This window comes from Leishmania donovani, chromosome 31, assembly GCF_000227135.1.
Source record: "Leishmania donovani BPK282A1 complete genome, chromosome 31".
NCBI classification, from domain to species: domain Eukaryota; phylum Euglenozoa; class Kinetoplastea; order Trypanosomatida; family Trypanosomatidae; genus Leishmania; species Leishmania donovani.
Genome location: NC_018258.1, coordinates 667,400 through 687,097, shown reverse-complemented (window position 1 = coordinate 687,097; position 19,698 = coordinate 667,400). Strand labels below are relative to the sequence as shown.

General features: G+C 58.1%; 2 protein-coding genes across 2 annotated transcripts; both read left to right on the top strand.

Moving 5' to 3' along the window:
- Positions 1-8,939: 8,939 nt before the first annotated feature.
- Positions 8,940-10,178, top strand: LDBPK_311480 (hypothetical protein, unknown function; the record flags this gene model as incomplete). The annotated part of the gene is made up of 1 exon (XM_003863191.1): positions 8,940-10,178. One exon carries the CDS (start codon positions 8,940-8,942, stop codon positions 10,176-10,178), a length of 1,239 nt encoding a protein of 412 aa, XP_003863239.1.
- A 6,138-nt stretch (positions 10,179-16,316) lies between these two features.
- LDBPK_311470 (hypothetical protein, unknown function) lies at positions 16,317-16,772 on the top strand (the record flags this gene model as incomplete). Its single annotated transcript, XM_003863190.1, has 1 exon — positions 16,317-16,772. The coding sequence occupies one exon, from the start codon at positions 16,317-16,319 to the stop codon at positions 16,770-16,772; it is 456 nt and encodes a 151-aa protein (XP_003863238.1).
- Between the last annotated feature and the right edge of the window lie 2,926 nt (positions 16,773-19,698).

Genomic DNA, 19,698 nt, shown 5'->3' with positions numbered 1-19,698 from the left:
CTGAGGCGTGGAGCCGTCTGCGCTACATGACGTGGGCGTGCCTGAACGACAACAATCTGACCGGAACACTCCCCTCGTCGTGGGGCAGCGCTCCGCAGCTGACGATTGTTGAGGCCAGGAGAAATCAGCTGACCGGCACATTGCCGCCGACCTGGGGGAGCCTGCGGAAACTCAGCTCCATCACGCTGACGGACAACAATCTGACCGGGCCCCTTCCAGAGGAGTGGGCGTCTGCCCAGACGCTGTACGGTGTGTCCGTGGAGCGCAACAATTTGTGCGGCTGTGTCCCGAAATCGTGGGTGTCTCACAATTTTCTCTATGGCATGCGAGTCGATGACAGCCTCTTGGCCGCGGACTGTTCGACAGCCAACGCGTGCAAGTGAGGCGTGGGGCATCGCAGACCATCGCTGATGGACAAGGGAAGCGGTGCTGTTGATCTGAATGCGCGCATGGGACTTGCGATTGTTTGATGTGTTTTCCCGCGCATCGCGCGCTGGCGTCCTGCCGCTGGCACACTGTCACGGAGCAAGGCAGAGAGGGAAACGGGAGGGGCAGGGGGCGAAGATGGAATGCGGTCTGATGGCGAGGAAGTTGTGCACAGGCACAGGGACTGAGGCGCTCACTGATGCCGGCGTTTGTGGGCCGCTCTTGCCACCGCGGCTGCCTTTTTGCACTTCTCTGTTGTATCCGTCTCTGTCTGTCTCCCTCTGTGCTTCTTTCAGTGTGCACTTCCGCTGATGCACTTGCGCGTCGGGTCTGTCTCAGCGGTGTATCCATGGAAGAGCCTGGGCGGCGGTACACACTCTTCCTTCGCCTTATCAGCCTAAGGGTTTGTTTTATGTTTTTCTTTCTCACCCCCTTCGTTTTGCTCATGGGGCATCTCTTGCGTGCTTTATACTCTCCCATTTTCTCTTGCTATCATACTCCCGGCAGATGGCCGCATGCGCCACGCCGAGTGACGGGCGGAGCAGGATGTATTAGCCTGCGTTTTGTACGTGTCTCTCCTTCCCGGTTTTGACCACTACTCCGCTGTACCTCTCCCGCATGTGCCCCCCGAATCCTGTATTTGCATGCACCGGCGCTTCTCGGCTCTGCTGTCGTTTCCCATAGGCTTCTCCTCTCCTCCCCCTCCCCCTCACCCCTCTCCCTCTTCCGTGTGCCTCTATGCGTGCGCGCGAGCGTGCTGTGCTCGTACGAGTGCAGAAGAATACCGAATCCAGTGCGCCAAACGAGAGGCAGCGGGGTGGGTGGATTGAAACAGAAAGCCACCAAAAAAAATCTAAACAACAACTAAGTTAAAACGAAGGAAGGGAAGTGCGGCGGCGCGCCACACAAGTCGGCGAGGGCATGGACCTGCGCGACGGCGGGGAGGAAGGAGGGGGAAAACAAAACAACGCACGGCAAACAACGAGCACACAAGAAACGATGATACGTGGAAACGGGCAAAACGTAAAAGGGGAAGGATGATGCCGAACGCGCTTGTCGTCTCTGGATCCTGACAACTGTGTTGGATCATCTCTCTCCTACCTCCCATGTATGCTGGGTGCGCATGGCTGTGCGTCTCTCTCTTCAAGTGCGCGCGAGAGGCACTGCAACTCCCTCTTTTCCTTCTAAACGGCTGTTCACGGTTTCGTACTGCTCATTCGTGCCTCTCCGACGAGTCTGTGCCCCTCTTTCTTGTCCTTTGCCGTCACCTGCTCGCTCGCTTTTCTTGTGTTGTTCGTCACCCTCGTTCCCCCCGTCTGGAGTCCCTACCTGAAAGCGCTCATTGCTCTCAGGCCGTTTCGTTCTACTTGTGTGTGCGTGTGTGTCTGGGCCATGCCACTGGTGCGCCTGCATGTATGCACACTTCCTCCCTCCCTTCCGCCCTCCCTCTCCCTGTCTTTTTTTTTTGTGTCTTTATTTGTTCATGTTATTTTTTTCTGTTTTATTTTGTGCCATGTCCGTCTTCGTATATCCGCTCGCTGCTTTCTCGTTTGTTTGTCTACTCATTGCTCCCGGTTTCTTGTCACCTTGCCGCCCTCCCTCCCCCTCCCTCTTCGCCAACCTTCGTGGGCAGAAACGGAGGACCCAACGACACAGAAAAGACGCGAGAGGTCCCCCTCCACCCTCCAAAAAAAAAAGAAACATGAAGCGCGCTTCACCAGACGCATGCCATTCTGATTTTTTTTTGGTTTCGCAAACAGACATGAGATCGCATGCGTGAAGAACGTCTCGACGAGCAAAGCAGAGCAGAAAAGGGGAGGGGCGCAGGACATCAGTGCAGCAGCGGTATGCCACCTACGCTAGCAAGCACATGCTGCCTCACACTCTCTGTGGTGCGAGGATGTTGCCTGACTCTCTCTCTCTGCCCGTCTCTGCCTCGAGTATTGCCAAGTTCTTTTAGTGCTAGCCTAGAAGGATAGAGCACCCCTTCTTTCCCTCCCCTTGTCTCTCTCTCTAAGTATTGATCTTCGTCCGTTCTGCTGCCTTCTTATTATGTTTATTTTTTTGTTAAAGGTTTGCGTGATCTCTCTTCCCTGAATTGGGCTCATGGTTGGGCGTGTGCATTCCTCTCCCTCTCCCTCTCTTTTTTTCGCTTATCACCTTTTTTCCGTTAACCACTTCTCCCGCTGTCTTCCCTCCCTCCTTCTCCCTCTTTGTTGGCTTTTTCGTTTGTTTTGTGTGCGCGTGTGTGCGTGTGTGTTTTCCCTTTTCACGTGTTCGTGCTCATCACATCACGTGCTCCTGTCCTTTCTTTCATGCGCCCTGAAAAAGAAAAGTCTGCAAGCGGAAGTGCGCCTTTTCCCTCCCTCTCTCCTTCTCTTCTTTTACTGTCGCACTGGCGGTCTCTCGTGGTGCAAGCGAGGGGGTGCGACGAAGAAAGCGAAGTGAGGAGGGGTTGATGGTTGAAGGGGTGAGGGGACAGCCTGCAGGGGGGGGGGAGACGAACGAAAGGGAGGTGAAACATTGGAACAGAGGAGGCAGGGACGCTGCACAAGCACGATGAGGGGGGATGAGGCCGAGATCTCTCCGCCTTGTGCGTTGAAATGCATGCGGCCGACGAGACCAGTTCTTTGCCTTTTTCCCCTCTCTTTTCGACGTACCATCGTTTGTTGTGCGCACTGCGAGCGCACGATGGCTTGTGCTGAGGTGCGCCCCAGCTCTCGTGTTTGGTAAGTGCGCATGTGTATATGTGTCTGTCGGGACCGTAGGGTTGGAGAGGAGGCGCCCCTCACGTCTCAGTGGCGTGCGTATCTCGTACCTTCACTCTCCTTTGCATCCCCCCTACACTTATACGCGGCAACTGTGCTCAGTTGCCGAGGAACGCGGAGCTAATGATCCTTGGGCTCACACGTGCACACTTGCACATGGACATTTTCAGGTAGTGCCCTCGTTACACCCGGCAGTTCAGCTAGGTGGCTCACTAATGGACACAGTTTTTTCTGAAGCCCCACGCCCCACCCGCCCGGCTCCTTTGGACCACAGGAGAGGGAAAACGAAAACAGCGAAGATGCCTCCCCGTCCCCACGCTTCTTTCTCCCCGCTGCTTCCACAACACCTCCGCCCCTTTCGGCGTCTTCGCCCTTCGCTGCGGTGCACTCGTTACGATGCGCTCCTTCTGTCGCTCTTATTGTTTCTCTTGCTCGCACATGCCTTTTTCCGGGTACGCTTTATGGGCTTGCGTTTACTGTGTGCTCCTCTCTGCCCCCCTCCTTCCCACCCCTTGTAAATATATATATATATATATTTGGTGTGCTTTCGGTTTGTGTCTTCGATAGCTTTTAACGCTTATCTTTCCCTCCTTCCCCTCACTCGTCTTCTCTTCTTCCCTGCCTCCCCATCGATCCCTCCATTCATTCCGCCTGTTGAGGGCAGCAAAGAGAGAGCGCCACCCTACGGCTTGGTGCTCTGATTTTGTTCCAGTCTTCTCTCACCCCCCACACCCACCCTATTTATTCTCGTTGTGGCCGGCCTATGCGCCATCCATCGCAGAACTTCAGGCGGAGCTTCTTCTGTCACGTGCTCGCTCGGCTGCTTTTTCTCCTTGTCTAGCTTGTGCTCATGTTCCTCTCCTTCGTTCTCGCGTTCGCTCGGTCACAAGGCACAGCTGCGCGCGCGTGTGTGCATGGACGGCACACCCGCTCATGTTTCTTTCCCTTCTTTTGTTCAGCGCTCGGCACTTCTCCCTGTTTATGCGTCACCTTCCCTCCCCTCCCTTCCCCTCCTCACCGTTCTACTGGTCTTTCTCCTGCGAATACTGTTGCCCTAGAGGCCATGATGTTGCCTCGTGCCCCCCTCCCCCCCCCCAACTCCTTCCCCCGTTACACGGAGGAAAGAGGCGACGGCATGAGTTGTCGCCGTGTATCAGAGATCAGCGAAAAGGCAGCAGTACGATTGGTGGAGGGGAAGAGGGCGGCGGCGCGTGTTTCTCAAGCGGTGGCCGCTAGCGACTGACCCGAGCGTGAAGGAAAGGAGAGCGTGACGGACCAGTGGTTTCCGACTGAGCGTGAGTGCGCGTGTGCTGTCTGATATATCGCGAGTGCCTTTCTTCTGCGTGTCTGCTTCTATGCCCCTCTGTGCACATGCGTCTGTCTGTCTGTTTGTGCGCCTGGGAGAACGTGCACATGTGCGCGGCTGCGTACATCTGCCCCTGTGTGACGCACACCCGGTGCCCCCATCGCCCATTTACTCGCTGGTTTGTTTTGCTGGGCTCTGCCAAGCAGAGGAGGGGCCGGCAGCCGCAGCGCGCTGGACGAAAATCGGAAAGGAAACGGATGTGGGCCGCCCGGGTGCATCCGATGGGGGGGGGGCTTTGCCGCGCGCAGGCTGCAGGCGCCTCAGCGAACCGCGGCACCACCGCCTCGCTGCATGCTGCCGCACGACAGCGCGCTGCACCGAAGCGAAGGAAAAAAGGAAAACTCGAACACTGCAAAGGATCGCCGTCGGTTTCTATACAGGCTTAACCCAGTGAAGCAAAGGAAAAAGAAGGAGGACTCCCGCCGAATCAGCTCGCGCAGTAAAGCAAAAGTGGGAGGAAGAGGGGGCAGCGGCTCTACGCACGCCATGGGATCAAGAGTCACTAACTGGAGCTGCATGCGCCTTGTGCGCTCTTTTAGGAGGAAGGGGTGGGGCCATAAACGCTGATGCGCGTTCCTTTTTGCCTGTCCCCGCCACTTCCTTCCTCTCTCACTGCGCGCGCAGCTTGCGGAGAAGGGGCGGCGAGTGCACGCCTAATCCAAGAGAAGGGCTTGACCCACGAGGTGGCTCGCGCACCCCGGAGGAACATGTGCGCATGCACGCGGAAGAGAAGCAACGACGGGTTGCGAGAGACGCAGAGGCCCCTCTTGCGCTTGGCCGTGGCGGAAGCACTTGCTCTCTTGTGTGGTCTCTCCTCTGTACTTTGGCCATGGCGGTGTAGCTCCTCACCACGCTTCTGTCTTCCTTCAGCTGTGCCTCACCTTACCTCCTTGTGCGCATCGCTGACGTTCTCCCCTCCACCCCTTCCCTTGCTTCATTCCTTCGCCTCTACCTTTTGTGCGTCTCTCATCTACTGCCCACAGCAACGCGGGCGCACATACATGTACACGGCAAGAGACTGCCACACACAGACTGCCACACACGGGTGCAGGCAAGGGTACACCGCTGTGGGAGCTCCGGCAAACGCTAGATCCTGAAAAGCGCATCAAGAGGACACTTCGGCCCCGCATGCAGACAAGATCGATACAACCGCGGCTTCTTATCAGCGTGCTGCTCTTGTGCTTGCCCGTGTGCGCCCTTGGAGGTGTCGCGAACTACGATAGCTACACCGCAGCACACAAGGCCCGCACTTGCAAATTTTTGAAGGCGCTTATCGCGTCGTATCCGTTGCTGGAGGATTTTACGTTGGGCACCTTCCACCACTGGTCGTATGTGGACAGCGCTATGATGGACGTCCGTTTCTATCCGGGTGTGATCTCGGCCGCTGATTTACTGCCAGCTGTGCCGCCGGATGTGCCGGGCAGCAGCAACCACCTCACCTCTACCGGCAGCCAGCGCGCTGAATAGAGTCTTAACGGTGCGCCTCCGCCGAGTTTTGGGGAGGGGCATGCCAAGAGTGCAGTGCATTTCCATGTGCGAAAGTGTTCTTACCGGTACGGCCCTGGTCGAGTGGTGTGGCAGGCGCGAACTGACGTGGCTGCTGCTCTACAAAACCAGATCACCTGGGCGCAGTCTCGACTGCCTTGATTGCGCTGCGCTTTCTGACACAGGCAAAAGAAAAACAAAGTGGGGTGGCGGTGGTGGCGGAACCGGTGGTGATGGGAAGAGGGGGGGATAAACGGAGATGTGCACGTCTGTGCTCTTCTCTGCCTTGCCAAATCTTCTTTTTTAATTTCCGCTCTCACCACACGTGTCAGCCCTGCTTGTCTTCCTCGCGCTCAGTCCCTCACTAGTGGCTACATTTTTCATGCGCGACAGTTTTTCGTTTAGCAGGGCTGCGCAGCTTCCGTTTGTCGCGTTTCCCCAGTTGTGTTATCACTAGCCTTGAGCTTTCCCCTCTGTCTATACATATATATGTATTCCCATTGGCGCTGTCGATCGTCATGACGATAAATAAAGTGGCGGTGATGTGGTCAACTGGGTTTGAAGAGGACGGAGAAAACACACACACACACACACAGTGTATCAAGGGCGGTCGATGATCAAGCAAACAAAGAGAGGTTATCCTCCGTTTCACGCCGAACTTTACCTTCCCTCGCTTCCCTCCCGTTGCGCCGCGCACCCGTGCCCACTCGCTCACTCGATGCAGACAATCTTTTACAAAACAGTGCGTACGTGTTGCACCCTTGATCTTTTCCTCCTTCGCCTGCTCCTTCCCCCTTCCATGGCATAGTTTCGTTACCATGGAGGGATTTCTTATATATATATATATATTATTATTATTTTATGATCTGTGTTTTGTTACTGTTTCATCTCTTCGCTTGTTGAGTTGTGCGTACCTGTGCGCGCCTTGTAGTTTGTTGTTTTCTCGAACGGCCACCGACGCCTCCCCTTTTTTATCACGTTCTTTTACATCCACGCTGCCGTGTCCTCACATGCTTTCCTCAACGAAATACTTTGCGTTTTTGTTTTGTTTCGTTTTCGTTTTACGCGATGTGGTGTGAAGTGCGCGCGCTTCTTCGTGTGCTCGCGCGGTGCAAGCCAGACGACGCCTACAACTGTCTGTAAAGGTTTTACACTCACCGTGTGGGTGTGGGTCGGAGAAGGGGGAGGGGGCGGGCTCACATGAGTTCCGTCAGCACCCATATGCATTCGCGTGCCCACATATGCGGACAGTTGTTCTGGTGTGTTTCCCTTCTCTTTTCATGTGACTTGTAACGGTTTGCTGGGTGTCTTTTTTCCTTTTCTGCTGCTTCCTTCTCGTTGGCGATGCACCATCTTTTCTGTTTTGTGTGTTTTGTCCATCCCCTTCCACCCCCTCTGACTCTGCCTGTGTCTGTCCGTCTCTCAATGTGTGGGGTAGTCGAACTCATCCCCCGCAGTGCATCGCGCACGCCCTGCCTAGCAGACGGCTAACTGGAGGGGGTGTGATGCGAAACATGGCACCAAAGGAAAAGGAGTGGTGCGCCGCGTAAAGGTAGAGACGGCGACTCGCTCTAGACATATAATGTTTTGCACGCTTTTAGGTGGACAGCGTAGCACAGAAAGGAAGTTGATCGGAAAGCAGACGGCATGCATCCACATGCGTCTTCTTCACACACTGAAAAAGAAGTCGCGGAACTCATGGGAAAAGCGAAGGGCCTGCCCGAAACGGATATTATGAACGGGGCTCGATGACGACGGCGCCAACGTCCACCGGCGGAACAATACGCGGAATAGTTGGGGGCGGAAACCTCTCAAAATAAAAACGAAAACGAGACTAAAGGAGGACACATCGTTTGAAAGCCTCCGCGGCGTACGCGAATCCTTTTTCGCTTGCTTTCAACACATCCGTGCGCCAAGCGAGGACGGCAGAAATGCACCGGAACGCAACACGACGGGTATGCAGAATTTACAGAGAGAGAAAGCAGAGTGATAATAAAGACAACGAACGTGCGTTCATGGCAGCGTGCGACTCTGCAGGGAACGGCGGGAGTCGACTGAGAGAACGGCACCTGCGCATCTACTCTTGTTTTCTCTGAACTGGTCCTTCCAACCTCTCTCATCCCGTCATGCCGCTAACACCCTCGCGCTGCGCTTCGAAACAGCGTTGCCGACAGCCGCCCTCATGAACATCTCCCTCCTTTTGCAGCCTTTCCATGCGCTCCCCTACCCTCTCTCTGTCCGCCCTTTTTCTGTCTGCGCCAATGCACCACGCCCCTCTCTCTCCACGCACGGATATGGCTATTCTCTCTCCGCTGCGTCGACCGCGACCATCCCTGGTGCTGTCCAGAACAACACACACAACATTATGCGCACCCCTTCCTTTATCGTTTCTCACGCACTCGTCCAGTAAGGACCGTCTCTTGTGTTTGCTGTTCGCCCTCATTACTCTCTCACACTCCCCACTGGCTCTCGCTGCTCCCACACCTCTTCGCACGCTGCCTCAGCCTCCATCCTTTGCTTCCCTTCCTGTCTGCTTTCCGGTGCACTTCAGCCGCATCCTTCACGCGCGCGTGTCACTTGATCGTGCACCCTACTCTCAGCGCATAAGCGAATTCAGCCTCACTCTTCGTATCATTTCTCCTTTTTTTTTCGGCTTGCTGAGCCGCCATCAGCAGCTGTTTTTTTGTGGGCTCCTCCGCCTTTAGTCCGTTGGCCATTTTTGTCGACGCCTTTGCGAACGGGTATCTGTCTGAGAGTGCACGAACTCCTTCATCCTGCGCTCATCGCTTCGCACGGCTTCCTCATCAACCTTCAGAAAGCGCCTTTCTTTCGCTTTTCATTTTCCCTCATCCTTTTTTTTTTCGTTTCATTCTCTGCCTGCGGCGCTCTGCAAGATGCTGCGGCGTCTCGCCTGTGCTTTCTTAACCGCAGCGCTGGGCGTCTTTTTCGTGCTACTCGGATCTGATGCCGCGATGGCCCACGCTGCTGAGGACATGCCTTTGTCTTTGCAAATTGAGAAGGCGAGATTCAGCGATGCTGAACCTCGCTACTCATTTACGACGGTGCAGAAGCTGAACACGCTGAAGATTCTGCAGGCGTTTGCTGAAGCGATACCGTCGCTGGGATGGGCCGGGACAGACTTCTGCAAGTGGCCAAGTGTGACATGCTACCAGTCGACTGTCCTATTTACGGTCAGCGGCATCAGCGTGAAAGGCACGCTTCCTGATTTGCCTGATGCTGTTGACTACTCGCATGTGATGATCACAACCATCAACTTGTTTAATCAGAAGTCCTCAATCAGTGGCACGCTGCCGAGCAGCTGGGGAAAGCTGCAGCACCTCGTCACCCTTAACATGGGATCCACCAGCGTGTCTGGCACTCTTCCTGCGTCATGGGGCTCGCTGCGTGCGGTAACGTTCATCTCACTTCCGAAGACGTCAATCTCTGGCTCGCTGCCCGCCTCGTGGAGATCGATGAGCTCTCTCGCCACGTTGATCTTGTACGACACTCAGCTCAGCGGTACTTTGCCGCCGGAGTGGAGCTCGATGGCTTCTATGGGCATTCTCCAACTGCATCAAAACCAGTTCACTGGTAGCCTCCCAGCGTCATGGGCGCAGATGCCTGCATTGAGAAGGCTCTCACTGATCGCCAACAACTTCTGCGGCTGCGTCCCTGACTCGTGGAGGCGAGCTTCCTTTCGGGTGACTGTCGACTCCCAAAACTCTGCCGCCAACTGCGCTACGGCTAACTCCTGCGACCCGACGACCACGACGACCGAGGCACCGACAACCACGACGACCGAGGCACCGACGACCACGACGACCGAGGCACCGACAACCACGACGACCGAGGCACCGACAACCACGACGACCGAGGCACCGACAACCACGACGACCGAGGCACCGACGACCACGACGACCGAGGCACCTTCTGAGTGCGAGGTGCCGCATTGTATTACCTGCGTTCGTGGAAACCCGACGCGGTGTGATGTGTGCGCATCTGGCTACATGGTAACTGCAGCGCAATGGTGCATGAAGCGGCCCAGCGCTGATTTGGCTTCGTCGCCGTCATCGACGGCGCTTAACGCAGCCACGTCCCTTGGTGTGCTTGCCGCTGTTCTCCTGTCGATGTAGTACGAACCTGCACTAGGGCAAGTAATCGCAAATGCCACGAATGGGGAAGAGCTCTCGCTCAGTGTACGTGCGTGATGGCATTTATAGGTTTTGTGCCCCGTGCTGTTGCGCAAGCTCTGCCAGATGCTCTTCGAAGCAAGGCATGGGGTTTGCGAGGAAGTGGTTGACGGAGGATAGCTTGCGGTTTTGGGAAAACGGGATAGGTCTCTGTGATGCGATAAGCTGTGCCGGACAGCCCCACCCCTCGCGTGCTCGGGAGGGGCAAAAGGGAAAAGAGACAACGCCGATCAGCTGCTGCATTGCTTGCCGGGCCCGACAGCACTTCCAAATTGTCGGGGCGGACGCTTACTCATGGCGGTGTGTGCGATAGAACTTGCTTGGGCGTGCGACAGGACAGGGCACCGACAAGGTGCGCTCCGTCAATGGGTCTCAGCAAGCTAAGGCGGTGACGCGGTGGCACTTGAATGAGCTTCATTTGCTCTAAACATCGACGCTGGCTTCTCCAGGCATGTCGCCCTCTTTTCAGCGTTGTTGTTTTTCTTTTTGATATTGCGTCGCTACTCGGTGTAGCGCCAGCCACGTCGTTGTGAGGCTGTTTTCTGCCTTTTTCTCTTCAAAGGATCCTCAGAGCCAAGCCAAGCCAAGGCAGGCAGTGCCGTGGACGTTCTGCCGCCTCCTCTGCCTACCCCTCCAGAAGAACGAGCACGAAAAAAAAAACAAACGAACAAAGAAGACAGCAGACGCGTAAGAAAAATAAAACACAACATCACCGCTGGGATGGTCGGAAGTCTCCGTTAAACCGTGCCGCCCGCCTCCCCCGCCCATTCGAGATGGAAGCAGGAGGCCCATGCTTTTATTTGCCTCTTTTCTTTGCCGCTCTTTGGTATTACTTGCCTGCCAAGCGCCGATTTGTCAATCGGCAGTACGTGCCGATATTCTCTGGTCTTTATTTTGTTTTTCAAACGTTCATGTACCACGTCGCGCAAGCTCGAGAAATGTGTGAATGCGCCCATGCTCCCCTCTCCACTGACGTGATTGCCTGTGCACTACTTGCTGCGTGGTCTGCGGGTGGAAGCCGCTGCGTATGCGCATGTTTGTGTGTGTTTGTACTTGCTCGTGCATGTTCTCCTTTTCATGCTCATTAGCAGCACTTTCTGGGGATCGTCCGGCGTCTATTTCTTCTGCACCCCTTCTTGATTTTCTTATGGTAGGCCGTTAGCTCTTCCTCGGCTCAATCGTTCTTTTCGCTCCCCCTCCCTCTACGCCTCACATGGGCACTTGGTGTGCCCCCCCCCCGAGTGCCCATACTACAGGTGTGCCTCAAGCTCTCCATCTTCTTCCTCCTTCGCCCTCCCTGCAGCGTTTCACCATGCGCTTCTTTGACTTCTTTTCATTGCGTGGCTCACCTTCTTCGGGCATGCGACGGCATATCTGCGCCGTTTCGACCCCTCGAGGCTCATCGTGAGACAAAAGAGACGGAAGGAACGATGGCTTATGGCACTCACGGGGTCCAGGAACAGCTGATGGGGGGGAGTTATACGCACTCTTCGAGCATGCTTTGCCACCTTTCTTGTTTGTTTCGATATACATTTACGTGTGTTCGTTTCTTACATTTTCTTCGAGCCGGCGCTTCGTGCAGGGCTCGGGACGCATAACATTTGCGCACAGCGAAAACAGAAAGCATTACATGATATACTTGGATGGCATGCGCTTCTCTGCACGTGGGTAGACGTTCTGGGCAGAACTGGTATGGCGAGCCTTCTCGTCCAGCATAAGCAGTTACCTCTCATCGCAGCGTCGCCTGCTGTTCTCTTTCCCGCAACGCTCATCACCTTACTCTCATGATGTTTTTCGCCAGCTCTTATTTTTTTGCCCGCCGCTCTCTTGAGCTCCTTGCTGGGCTCTCCTCATTGACGCCCCTTTTTTCATCTTTGTGGCTGCCTTGCCTGCGACCGACGGTATGCGTCTCTCTCTGGTTTCTGTGCGACTGCAGCGCGCACAGGACTGATAAACTTTCTTTCTGTTCCTCCTTGGTCGCCAGGCTCAGCACCGTCCCTCCTCCTCCTTCTCATTCTCGCCTTTCCTTTGCTTTCTTCGCTTTTACCCCCTGCCCTCGCGCCTCACTCTCCTTTCTATCTCATCATCGACATTTTTTTTGTTTTCTTGTTTTGGTCTCGTCATTGTCTGCCTTTCCGCCTCCCCCTTTTTGCTTTCTGCCGCCTTGGGCGTGCTCTCATTTCCCTACGCACCCACCCGCCTCCCCCTCTCTTCTTTAGCGTGGTGTCTCCTATTCTCATCCGCTGCGCGTCTTCGCTGTTGTCACTGTACTGCATGGCGGTACCTTTGCTTCCCTTTTCTTGCACGTGTGGGATGCTTCATTGTTCTTTTCCTCCACGACCCCACGATGCATATCCGACATCCATCCATGCCTTCTTCCGCCTCGGTGCCCGTCTCTACCTCTCCCTTTCCTGGCACTGTTTTCGTTCCACCGCACCGCTAAACATCTTCATGGGCACCTAAGCCCGCCAATTCTCTCTCTTGTCCTTCGGTGCTGGAAGCACACGTGACCAACACACGTGTGGGCGCGTCGAATGGAGACAGGGTGCCGTTTTTATTCTCTCGGGTCGCTTCATGGCGGTGCGCTGAAGCGGCTAGAGTATGTCGACTGGGGGCACCGACGACAGCGCGCGCCGGCGCATGCGGGTATTCTCGGCGCATTCGAGAGCTTTCTGCGGCCGGTGCCTTTCCCGGAAAGAAGGGCAGCGGCTCATATGGCCTTCACCTTTCACAGACACCGAAAGATATTTCATTTTTATTTTCATTTGCTGCTTTCTTATCTACTGACTTTGACTTCATATCCACTCGTGCCTCTCTCTATATCTTCGGTGGCCCTTTTCTAGCTTTCCCGCTCTCTTTTCTCATCTCCGTCTCAGGCTCAGACGAGAATCCCACGCTGAGGCGAAGTATTGCCTTGGACAGCGGGCGCACACCTCCGCCCACCGTTCTCTCCCATACGATGCCCTCTGCTTCAACCCTGTCCTCTTCTACAAACCGTCCGCGAGCCACTGTTGCCCTCTGACAAGAGAAGGCGGGCATGCTTGCCCTGATTTGCCTTCTCACGCGCCGCCAGCGTTTTGTGCTCGTCTCTTTGCCCCGTCTGCTGTGCCTGGGCTCCGTTGTTGCCACACGGGACAGAGGTAGCGAGGCGCACCGAGCAGAAACATCCCTACGGCGCGTAGGTACCACTTTGCGTCGCGGGGCTCGGTGTAAGCGGCGCGGTCGCGCACGCCGTGTGTGTGACTGCCCACCTGTGCGTATGCTGCGGGTGGCGGTGCCCATTTCGCTTCTGCCCACTTTCCCTGCCTCGTTTCGTCCTGTGCTCTCTTACGCCGGCAAAGGAGGGGCAGTGCACACAGACACACATGCATATGTGCATATATGTGTGTGCGTATACGCGCGTGCCCGTGTGTAGGCTGCTGCCTGTTTCCGTTTGCCGTTGCGCGTGCTTTTATGTGTTTGTGCTTTGCGTGGCTTTGGCGGTGCAGCGCACGACTTCGCGTTGCGTGTGTGTCTCGGTGCTCGTGTCGGATGTCTGCGCAATACGGTAGCCGACGGGGATTGTGTCGCCGGCGCCCTCTCTCTCATGCGCGTCGGCACCCCGCGGAAGCACCTGCATGGATGCTGCTTTGCTGTCGTTGTCCGCGCACGCGGCTCTCCGCCTCCTTTCGCTTGCCCCTCGGCTTTGCGTGCACCCTCGCCGCTCTCCTGGTCTCGACCCCGTCGTTGTGGGGGCGCGTTTGCGGGCGCGGGCGTACGGAAGGCTGCAGGGGGCCGACGGTCGCGAACAACGTTGCGGGGACAGCGAGGGTGAAAGCGGGTTCGTACGCGGCACGCCGGAGGGAAGAGGAAGCGATGGCGCTTGGCGGTGCATACACCAGGCTTCACGATCTAGAACATGCGTGAGGGCAAGGGAGGCGGCGAGCACGTCAGCCAACGCACCACCGCCTGCCTCACCTGACTCTCCCTTTGCCTCTCTCTGTTATCCCGCTCGCATTCCTTCCTGTGTGTCCGTGGGGCTGATGCCTTGCTCCGCTCACTCGTGTGCTGTCGAGCGCCGAGGCGACCCGGTGTGGCATAGGGAGGGGGCGCCACAGAGAGGGCGGAGAACGCGTGCCCCCTCCGGCAATCGAAGAAGCGGGACGCCCGTCGCTTCTCTGCGGGAGGCGGACAGAGAGTGTATGCTCCTGCCGTGGCCAATGCCCGTGCGCACGTCGACGCTATCGTTATCGTTTTGGCTGTACTCGTTTGCCCCGCTTCCGCCATTCGGCCCCGTCTTCCCTTCTGTGCGGTGCTCGCGCGCTCTTCTCCCTTCCTTTTCTCTGTTGGTTTTGCTTTTGTGTTGCCATGACCTGTCCGACATCCTGCACCATCCCTCTGCCTCCGCCCTCTGCAACAACCCAGCGCGCACCGGCACGCAGTCACGCGCATGCACACAGGATGCCTTGGAGCGGGCGCACTTCCTTCTTTCTGTTTTCGTTCTCGTGTGTGCTCTTGCCGCTGCGCCTACTGGCTTTCATCGTTTTTGGTGTCTCGCCGCGCTTCCTCGGCCTCGCATCCGACCCGCCCCCACCCCTCCGCCGCCACGCAAGAAGGGGCGTGGGTGAGCTCGCCCTCTCTTTGGCGGCCTCCCTCGCACTAGTTTTGTGCCGAGATGGGCGAAGCGCAGATCGCCTCTCTATCCGCCGGCCCCCCTCTGCGCCGCTCTGCAGAGATCGACTCGGCGCCTTTGCTGTGCTTGCATTTCGACTTGCCAGGTGAGTTGAGCACTGGAGGTGGCGGGCATGCGCGCACTTGCAAGCTCGCGCGCAGAAGTCCATTCGGGGTGTGCGTGCGCGTGCTGCAGCCGAGATGGGGGGCGCTCGGCAGTGCGCTGCATGTCGGCCTCTGCGCCAGGGGCACTTCAGCGCACATCCCCTTCTTTACTGATTCGGAGGAGAACAGGAAAAGCGTAATGCGCGTATGCGCGAGGTACTGAGAAGCCCCCGACACGAAAAGACGAGGCGGCATCGCGTACCGCTCGGCTTACGACCCCCTTGCCTCACGCTTGCCTGCGCACAGCCGCCTCGCTCTGGAGATGGCTGTGCTCTCTGCTGACGCCCGACCCCGCCTCCTCAAGGGCATGGGTGGGGAGAGGGGGGCGCCGCCACGCGGAGACGCAGAGGACCGCGCCCGGGGCGTGTGGGGGGCGGAGGATGGCGAGAGAATGGACGTGCTTGCGCTCGGGAAAGGGGAGGGGGCGAGGGTGTGAGCTGTCTGCCGCTAGAGTGGAAGCGCGGAGCGCGAGGGAGGCAGAGCCGACGTCGATGCGGCTTCGCGCATCTGCGGCCGCTGCCGCTGTAGGAGCTGGGAAGGCAGAAACGGTTGCGCCCCCGGTGCCGGCTGCCCGCTCTCTTTTGTGCGCGCGTTTGTGCATGTCGGCGTTGCCGGCCTCGCGATGAGGCCAGCGCCTTGTGCGAGCCTCCGCGCGTGCCGACTGTGCGTTGACGCCATGCTGTGCGCACTGCATCTGCCTTTACCACCTGCCTCCTTCTTTCCTGCCTTGCTGCTCTTGCCGTGTTCCTCAACGCCGTGCCGGGGCACCTGTCGTGGTCGACGCACCGGCATCGCTTCGGACGCTTCGCACCCCTCCCGCCCTTTCCTGCATGATTCCTTCCAACACCACTCGCCACATACCCGCACCGCCACCACCGGGCGGCCCTCTCTGCAATCCGTCTCTCGCTCTCAGACTTCGTCGCAGTGCCTCTATCAGCTCTTCTTTCTCACTGCTGTGATTACACACGGCACAGCGAGACCCTCACTGTGTGCACCCCTTCCCCTCCAGGCCTCTAGGTGCACCGTCTGCCTCCCTATCCCCCTCCCTATCCCCCTCCCTATCCCCCTCTCTTCCCCCCGCCTTCGCGTTCCTCTTCGCACCGGCTCGCCCGCTGCGGCTCTCTTCTGTGACCGAGGCGCCCGACAACAGCAGAGGTACGCAGGCACGACTGAGGCGGCCGCTCTGAGGCATCTGCGCCATCGACACGCAGCAGCGGTCTGCGTTTTTGTCGCCTTCCTCTCGAGCATATCCCTCGCTTCGACAGCATGACGCAGCTGCACCGTCGTGTGGCGCTGATTGCCGTTCTCGCAGCGGCGGTGCTGTTGACGCTTGCCGCTCCCGTGGCGCGTGCCAGGGTGGCGAGCCCATGGGATGCGGTCGAGGGCGGCGTCTCTCCGGAGATGCCCGATGATTTTGGGGCTACACCGTTCTTTATAAGTGAGGCAGAGAGGTCGAACACGCTGAAGGTGATGCGGGCGTTTGCTGCGGCGATGCCCTCGCTGGGGTGGAGCGGAGCCGACTTCTGCACGTGGGCTGGCGTGAGGTGCTTCGATACGAATGTGAGCTTTATCGCCACTGGTAGCTTGGCTACCGGCACGCTGCCTGAAATGCCTGATGACGTGGACTACTCGCTGGTGAAGCTCGATCAGATCAACCTCTTCGCCAGAACACCGGTATCACTGGAACCCTGCCGAGCAGCTGGAGCAAGCTGCATAAGGTGAGGACAGTCAACCTTGGATACACGAGCATCAGCAGCACGCTACCCGCGTCGTGGAGCTCGATGAGCTCGCTGAGGTTCTTGACCCTGAGTTCCACGGATGTATTCGGCACGCTGCCGGCTGCCTGGAGCTCGATGTCGGCGATTGAGCAAATCGTCATTTCCAGCACTCAGATCACCGGCACTCTTCCTGAGGAGTGGAGCACTATGCCGAACGTTCGGAGGATACACTTTCAACAGTGCAACCTGTACGGCTCCTTCCCCGCGTCCTGGGCACGGATGCCGTCGCTTGAGCGCTTGGGCCTTCAGAACAACAACTTCTGTGGCTGCGTACCGGACTCGTGGCTGACGTCACCAACGCTATGGGTGGGCGTGGACGCCAAGCATCGCATGGCTGACTGTGCGACTGCCCACGCCTGCGCTGAGACCACAACGCCCGAACCCGTCCCCAGCAGCTCCGGCTCGGCCGGCGAGGTGTCCGGGTCGTCGAGCTCGAGCACCGCCACGACCGCGGAGCCGACTACGAGCACAACGTCCCCCACGCCATGCCCGACCCCGTGCCGCGTTCCGAACTGCATGTCGTGCGCACCCGGCAACTCGATGCGGTGCAGCGTGTGCTTCCCCGGATACGTGCTGACAGCTGGCGGGCGGTGCATGAGGCACACTGGTGAGGATGCTGCTGTGTTTCCTGTGGGGACTGCTGCTGCCGCTGCTGTCTCCGCGACGGTGGTGGTGATGGGCGCGGTGCTTGCGTAGGGTGAGGCTGTGGGCGTGAGCTGGCGGTGCAGTGCTCAGCGGCGCCTCTTCGTGCGCCTCGGCGCCTGTCTTGTGCATTGCGACGTGTGTGCCTTCTGTTGCCGCCGGCGCCCACGGGGTGCCCTCGGTGTCCCCTGCGGTGCGAGGAGGTGAGAGGGTGCGCCTGCAGGAGGCTGCCGGGCGTCACCACGCATGCGAGTCCCGCCCTCCCCTCTGTCGCCCTCGTGTCCCGCAGCAGACTCTCGCCTGCCGACACGCGACTGCCTCGTGCGCTTCTCCGCACTGGTCTCGCTGGCCCTGTCACCGCTTGCTCGCTGCTGTGGCTGCGTGGCCGCTGCTCTCTCCTCACCCTGCTTCTTCCGTTTTCGCGCCTTGCGGCTGTGCGGGCTTTGCGCCCTGCTGGTCCTCTTTCCTGACTGACGTCTGTCTGATGCTTCGGGGGCGGGCCGTTTCCGGTTGCGTGCCGTGCGTGCGGTGGGCCGGCGCTCTTTTTGTGGTGCGCTGTGCTCGACTCCGCCTCCTCCCTCGTCGCTGACCTTTTGTGCGAGTGGCTGCGCTTCACCGGCGCCTCGAGGGCATCGCGCTGCGCGCTGCCGTGTGCACTTGCTGGCGTGTGCGAGGCGGGACGCGGGGCGGCACACGAGAGCCGGGGAGGGCGTGGGGGTGGATTGTGGGGTTCTGCTCGCGTGCGCCTTGTGCCTATTCGCTCACTCCCTCTGCTCTTCTCCGTCCTTGTCAGGATGCCCTGTGCTTCCTCTGCCGAAGTGCGCTCTCTCGTTGCCAAGCTGCTACCGACGCGTTTCTGTGCTCTGTGCTTGCTCAGCGCGCGTACGCTCCGACGAGGCCCTTGGTCCGCCTGGACGTGCCCTGCCATTCTCTGTAGGCCTCGATCGCCGTGGCGAGCGCACGCGGCTGTGCTTCGCCGTTTGCGGCGCGGGTGCTGTTCTCTCACTTGTCGTCCCCGGCTCCTACATGTGGCCTCTGCTGTGCGACTGCAGGTGGTGGCATACATTTTTGTGCTGGTGTGAGGTGGGGGCGGTGTGAATGGCGAAAGGGCGACGCGCGTGGGAGAGGAGGGGGCTGTGGGCGCCGTTATGAGGTCGTGCACTTCAGCTCACGAGACGGGCCGGGGATCGAGGGGAGGGCAAGGAGGAAGGGAAGGGTGCAATATCCGGGCGATGCGCCGTCGCGGTTGCGACCGGCTGTCTCTTGTGCTGTGCGTGTTTTGCGTCTCTCTTTTTATTGCTTTTGTTTGTATCGCGTGCTGGCGTCCGTGCGCGGGCACTCATCGCACTGCTGCTCGCCATCTCTGTGCGTTGACCGCGCTGTCGTCCTCCTCTCACGAGCGGAGGCAACTTGTTTCACTTTTCCTTTTCATTGTTCGTGTTTCCATTGCACGAGTGCTGTGGTGCCCGGTCGTGGTTTGTGCCGTCCGCCATATGCTCGACAGGGGGTTCTCTCGGTGAGGGTGCCCCTTTCTCCATTTCGAGGTGTTCCTCTCTCTTTTCTTACAGTTTTTATTACTTGGCTTGGCTGATGCCGTTCATTTTTTGTTTCTCATTCTCTCAGTCTAACTCCGTCCATCAAAGGCTCTTTCATTCTCTGGTGCATTGTTTGCTGCGTTGTGTCTGCTGATCCGATGCCTCTGTCGCTCTCTGCCTCCGGAAGCCTCAGAGCGACATGGAATCGCGTACGGAGCGCGCTTGCTGTAGCGGAAAGGCGATGAGGCGGGGATGTGCTTGTGACGGCGCCGGCGCAGCAGAGCGGATGACGCCTGTAAATGCAAAGGAGAAACGCAACGCTGCAGACAGGGGAGAGGGGCAGCCGTTTACTGTACGACGTGGTGGAAGCCGCGCGTCACTGGTCTTGTGCTGTGCACTCGGGTGACGCCGACGGCGCACCTGTGCTCCTCCCTCCCCACTGGGCTCGCTCGCGTATGCATCGTCTGTGCGTCTGCTTTCAGGACTTCCGCCTGACTCCGTGGCGTCTTTTGCTGCCTCGTTTTGCGTTGTGTCCAACGATTGTCGACTGCTCTCCCATCGGCTCCTCCCCGTTCTTTGGCATCCTCACGCCCATGTTTCGGCCTTCGATGTGCCGCTCTTTTTCTTCGCACCGGCGAGTGCGTGTGTGCGCTGTGTTCTTCATGCTCTGTAACATGTTGCCCCTATTCGTTG